The sequence below is a fragment of the Rhineura floridana genome, chromosome 5, assembly GCF_030035675.1.
Source record: "Rhineura floridana isolate rRhiFlo1 chromosome 5, rRhiFlo1.hap2, whole genome shotgun sequence".
NCBI classification, from domain to species: domain Eukaryota; kingdom Metazoa; phylum Chordata; class Lepidosauria; order Squamata; family Rhineuridae; genus Rhineura; species Rhineura floridana.
In genome coordinates this window covers 119,591,465-119,597,575 of record NC_084484.1, presented here as the reverse complement: position 1 = coordinate 119,597,575, position 6,111 = coordinate 119,591,465, and the positions used below count along the sequence as shown (strand labels likewise).

Here is a 6,111-nt window from a genome sequence, read left to right as displayed (position 1 = left end):
GTCTCCAAGAGGTCTTCTGTATCTTGGCAACCCTAGTACAAACCCAAAGAAGCTTACTCTGAAATAAGTCCTACAGAGTTTAATGGAACTTACTGCCCTACAGAGGAAACATTTTGAGGAAAAGCACAACAGCTGAGGGAAAGGGAGAGAGAGAAAGCTGAGAATGTGAAGGATCACAGTGCAAACCCAAAGAGGTCTACTCTGAAGTAAGTCCTATAGAGCTTAGTGGGATTTACTCTCAGGTGAGGGAAAGCACACCAAATGAGGGAAGGGGAGAGAAAGAGAGCTCAGCACCTGAAGGATCACAGTGCCCTTCTAAACATGTCTGGCATCTCATGTCTTGCAAACTTCTCGAAAACCCCCCACAAACGCCAACTCTGGGCTGAGCGAGGGACGCGATAAGGGCAGCAGCTTCACAAAACGTCACTGCGCTTGCTCGCTTTTACCGATCATGCTCAGTTACAACGCGCCAGCAAATCGTGAAGCAGTAGCAGGTTTTGACTTTACCGACCAAGGCCCGAACCGTTTCGTTCCTTTCCAGCCCTTCCTTTTTTAAGTAGGATGGCCCCAGGACCTGAACTGGGTGGGCGGCACCTGCTTTAGTCCTATCCAGAAAAGGGGGTGGGTGAGATAAGAATTCGGATCGTGCTCTTCCAGCCCACCTCTCTTACCCAAGCGTATATAGAGCCGAGGGCACCGCTTCTGGTGACAGCCTGAGGTCGGATCCTACCGTGGCTGCAGCTACAAAGATGGCTGTGCTCAGTCCGTCTGTGCCCGAATTGGAACGATTGATGGAAAAGGACCCCTATCTGACTCCCTTTGAGCAGGACTTCGAGCGCAGGTAACCTAGACAAGTATGCGCCTGAATCTGCTGCTGCGGTCCTCCAATGGAGCCTGTAATACCCACCCCTTCCTCGCTCTCTTCTAGTGATAATCCTATTCCCTCGCTGTCTTTCAGGAGGGAGCGAAAAAGCAGCTGCCCGAGATACTGAAAGCTACTCTGTGCCACTGTACACTTATTTGCAACTCGGTCGTGTTTATTTGCTCCGGAGGAAGTCCCGTTTGCAGCGTCGCGCTAACCGGGCATTTTTACCACAGAAATGTCCCATTAGCTTCGTTGTAGTCAACTGGATTTACTTCCTAACGAGCTTTCTTGGAGTGTAGCCTTGCAGCTCGAGCAAGCCCGCGAAGTTTTACTCCTGAGTCCCAGGGGTCTTACTCCCAAGTCAGGAAGGGTTGCTGTAGGGGAAGGAAATCTGTCTGATTGTAACAACAGAGCTCCTCCAGGCTCTTTGGGCACTAAACCCGCGTACTTTTCTGTCTGAAGACTCGGGTGCGTTACTAGTGCAAAATAACCTCCCCTGCAGCAGACCTCTTTCACGTGCCCTTCGTAAGTGTCCCGACGTCACCCCTGCGTGTGCGTCGCGTGCTTCCTTACTGGCGACGAGCGAGTGTGTCAGATTGGTGGAAAGGGTGATCGCGTCATCTGCACGGAAAGATTGCCTCGCGTCGCCTGAGAATGGAGCAAGCTCCGTAGAAAGCTCTGAATCCAACCAGGTGCCCTCAGTTGGGATTGGAAATCAGGTCTTGTCCTTAGTTGGTAGAGACCTTGGAATGTTTCGGTTGATGCTGTAAAAGTGACTGGCGGCTGCGGGGCAATTTTATTGTTCGTTGCATTTTTATCTCACCCACTGGATCAATGCCATAAAGTTCTCAATATATAAAAAATAAAAGGTGCGTGGGGAATCTGCAACTAAATAATCCATAAACAATGACTAAGGTTGTAGTCTTAAACATATTTACAAAGGGAGAAAGCTCTATTGAGCACAGTGGAATTTACATCTAAGTAAACGTGCATGGAACTGCTGTGAATATTTTAAGTAAAACCTCACTATTACTAACCAATAGCAAACCTGCACGTATCTACTTAGATGCAAGTTCCTTTTGAGTTCAAAGACGTACTCCCAGGTAAGGATTGAAGCCAAAGTGCTTTACACCAGGGCTTCCCAAACTGTGGTCTGTGGACTACCAGTGGTCCATGAGCTGCATACAGGTGGTCTGCAGCATGCCCACATATTCATTCTGATTTTCAATTGTATTTTTATTGCTTCTTTATTTCTTATATTGTATTTTAGTGCATTATAACATGTGGCATGCAAACTTGTAATACAATAAAGGGAGTAATAAAAATACAATTGAAAATCATGCAGCATCACACGTCACTATTGCTACAAAAGGCAGAAAAGTTGTTCAGTGGCTTGCCAAGACCATCAGCAATTTCCAAGTGGTCCAAGGGGATAAAAAGTTTGGGAAGCACTGCTTTAAATCCTGTGGCTTGGCTCCCTAAGATTAATTTTAAGGAACAGTTTACTTCCTTCCCACCCTCCTGCAAAAAACTGCCCTCCCAAAAGATTTGAAGTCGGGTTATCTTGACAATGTGGAATAAGGTGTGGAGATAATGGTGGGGAGAATTGGGATGAGAAACTTTCACAAACTTCAATATTTTAACTTATTTTAGGATGCAAGCTTTTATTTATTAATTTATTTTAGGTTTCTGCAATAGATCTGTCAGGGAGGCTTTTACAGTTCCTTTTTGTGCATAGAAATCGCAGGCTGGGGCCCTATGAGTTGCCAAAACCTACCCTAGAGCTGCAGTCAGAAAATTGGCTTTCTAGATTTGTGGCAAATTCTCTGTTCACTGAAACACAGTGTTTACTGGAGCATGGGGCTGCAAAAGGGATAATAAATTGGGAGGGGTCACAGCAGCATGTTATGGATAGTGTTGGATTTGGCATGAGACAAACCTTGGTTCAAATCCCTGCTCTGCCTTGAAGCTTCCTGGGCTGCCCTGTGTCAGTCATTGTATCTCAGCTTGGCCTACTTCACGTGTTGTTGTAAGATAAAATGTGTGTGTGTGTGTGTGTGTGTGTGTTGGGGTGGTGGTATGCATGCTGTTCTGAGGAAGTGACTGATAAATATAAATAAAAGTCAGCTCCTAATTCTGTCACACTAGTGGAATGAAGAAATGGAATCCACGATTGGCTGTCATAATTCATTCTGATTTTTACGTTGTTTTATTTATATGCTGTAATTTGTTTTAGTATGCTGTAATTTGTATTTCGATATGTATTTTATTTTTATTGTACGTCGCCTAGAGTGACAGGATTTACCTGCCAGATAGGCGTCTAATAAATTTTAGATGATGATGATTATGATAATAATAATAATAAAGGTTATGTTGTTTGAAAGGTTACCTCAATAGTTTTCTCTTTACTTTTTTCCCCCTTATGTTGTGATGCTCACCTTTTGGTATTTGCAATATTGGAAGGGGGCAATTTGGCTGCACTGTGGATTTTGATGGCAGCTACATATCTCCCCTGTAACAGTACAGATACCAACAGCAAAATGCCCTCCCCACTTTCTTTGCAATATTGGCAGGGATCCCACAAGGGCTTCCAAAGCATGCCCTTGTGTAGCATATGCATGATTTCCCTACACGCTCCATGGGCTCCTCCAGGCTGCCTGTTTAGTGAGCATCCATCCTCATTTGTTTCTGGGGAGATTCAATGATGTTGGCGATTTAATGAGAATCCATTCTGATTTTTTTTCTGGGGAGGTTAGATAACATTGTGTCAAAGCAAGTGTTATCCCACACTTTCCAGTGGACTATTCTGTTATTGACCTCATCGCAAAAAGTCCAATCTTTTGGGGAAGTGGGTTTGTTATGCAAGACCTTCCAATTAACTATAATTGTGCAACCTGAATTTCCCAGTATGTGACTGAGTTCCACCAAAATTAGTAATAGTCTGGAAGCGCCCCATCTGTTTCATTATGAACTTTTTTGCTAGCACATTATAATTTTCTCCTTGCTGAGAAGCATTAAAATAAGGTGAGAACAAGACTATATATTTTTAAAGACGAACATTTTTCAAAGGAGTAGCCTGTTACACCAAAAAGAACATAGTCTTGTACCTTAATTGGTGTAATTTGCATGTCATGGTGAGCCAAACTGTGACTTTCTGGGACAATGCAAATGTGCTGGCTCCCATAGAGGAGCTCAAACCCACTTTGCTACTCCATGCCTTGGTCCCCTCTAGCACAGGTTTGACTTAGTGTGTTGTCCGAATCCGAGAACATGGTTGAGGCCTTTCCTCCTTAACCACAATCTGTAATTGTAGAACAAACCCTGGTTAAACCTAGGCTTAGCTGCTATGCAGCACTGTGCTGTAAGTATTACAGGCCTGAGATGAAATGGCAGTGGAGCGCAACAGCTAAGCCAAGGTTAGGAGGAACACAGCGGGTTTGAACTCCTTGGGAGCTGGCATGTTCACGTGGTCCTGGTAAACCATAATTTGGCTCACTGTGATGAGTGAACCAGGTGGAAGATTAACACGTTTATTATGGTATAAGCTTTTGTGGACTAGAGTCTGCTTCATCAGAGACATGTTGTCCATTTCTAGAGGGGTAGCCGTGTTGGTCTCTTGTAGAAAAACCAACAATGAGTCTTGTGTCACTGTAAAGAGTAACAAATTGACTACAATACACTTCATCAGATGCATGCGGTGTTATTCTGTGTATCATAACTATTTTTCAACTGTTATTTCATATGAGAATAACACCTGAGAGCACTTGCTCTCTCCTGTTGTAGTGTGGTATTTTTTTGTTCAGGCTACTATTAACTGCCATAGGAGCTTTTTACAAGCAGATTCTGACTTTTTTACTGTTTTGCCAGAAAAAAAGGTAATGACACATTTCAGTGCAGTGTTAAAAAGTACTAATGGCCTAGCTTTCTGATGGTACTTCAAACTGAAAGTATTCCATTACGTTTAGCTTTAAGATTTATATATGTAGTATCATTGCACAATCAAAACAGAACTCATTTTTTCCAAAAATGAAGTACTCAAAAATCTAAAATGTATATTTTAAGATTTTTAAAATCTTATTTATTTGGAATGCAATCCTCATTGGAAATAGATGATAAAATTACTGTTTTCACAGTAACAGTCAAATGTGATGTTTAACACCAATAGTTAAAGGAATGTGGATGTTTTTACACTTCATAGGTTTGAAACCAAGTGCACCACTCAATGGATGACCTTCGTGATTGGTGATAGAAGGCTGCAACACTAAATCTGCTTACATGGGAGTAATTTCCATTGAATTTAACGGGATTTGTTTCTGACTATGCACGTGTAGGGTTGCACTACATCTTTCTTTCAACAAAAGGAACCTAGTCTTGAAGTAACATAAAGACAAACTGATTTATCCTGGTGCAAGGTTTTATAGATCAGAGCCCAGTTCATCTGATGCCTGAAATAAATCCTCACTCCACAGATGTTTATTTATATAGTGATACATTCCAGAGGAGTAACCTGGTAGTATGTTTCCAAAGGAGTAGTCTGTTGCATCTGATAACATGGACTCTGGCCTGTGAAACCTTATACTGCTATAAATTTGGTACTTTTAAATATGCCATCAGAATTTTTGGGTTTACTTATTTACTTATGGGGTCATAGTCTGGGGTTGCTCCTGGATCCATCTGTTGCTAGAGGCCCAGGTGACTTCAGTGGCTAGGAGCGCCTTTTACCAGCTTTGGCTGGTAAGACAGCTGCGGCTGTTTCTGGACTGGGATAGCCTGACCACTGTTGTTTATGTGGGGCTATCCTTGAGGCTGGCCAGAAGCTGCAGCTGGTGCAAAATATGGCAGTGCGACTGCTTATTGGGGCAGGGTATTGCCAATATGTTACCCTGCTGTTGAAAGAATTGCACTGGGCCTATGCAGCTTGGGACCAGGATACCTGAAAGATTGTCTTAACCCTTATATACCCATTTGATCACTGTGCTGTGCAGATGAGGGTCTCCTGCTGATACCATCTTATCAGGAGGTCCATTCTGCACAACATAGGAAACAGACTTTTAGTGTTGTGGCACCGACACTTTGGATTTCCCTCCCGTTAAATATTACAGGTGCCATCTCTGTTATCTTTTCAGCGCCTATTTGAAGACCTTCCTCTTTCAACAAGCCTTTTAAGTAGAGACCTTATCCCAGGTTGCATTTGTGCTGGAATTGCTTTTAAAGTTGTTTTTTTAATGATATTTTGTTTTAATATG

At 42.9% G+C, this 6,111-nt stretch overlaps 1 protein-coding gene across 2 annotated transcripts in view; it reads left to right on the top strand.

The window, feature by feature from the left end:
* The first annotated feature begins 386 nt into the window (after positions 1-386).
* The window catches only part of GBE1 (1,4-alpha-glucan branching enzyme 1), a 271,704-nt gene continuing 265,979 nt past the window's right edge, over positions 387-6,111 (top strand). Inside the window, exon 1 of one of the 2 annotated variants that reach the window (XM_061627956.1) lies at positions 387-841. In XM_061627956.1, coding sequence (XP_061483940.1) covers positions 750-841 — 92 coding nt within the window. In that variant the 5' untranslated portion in view covers positions 387-749. The remainder of the gene's footprint in view (positions 842-6,111) is intronic. The other variant, XM_061627957.1, reaches the window with a different exon arrangement.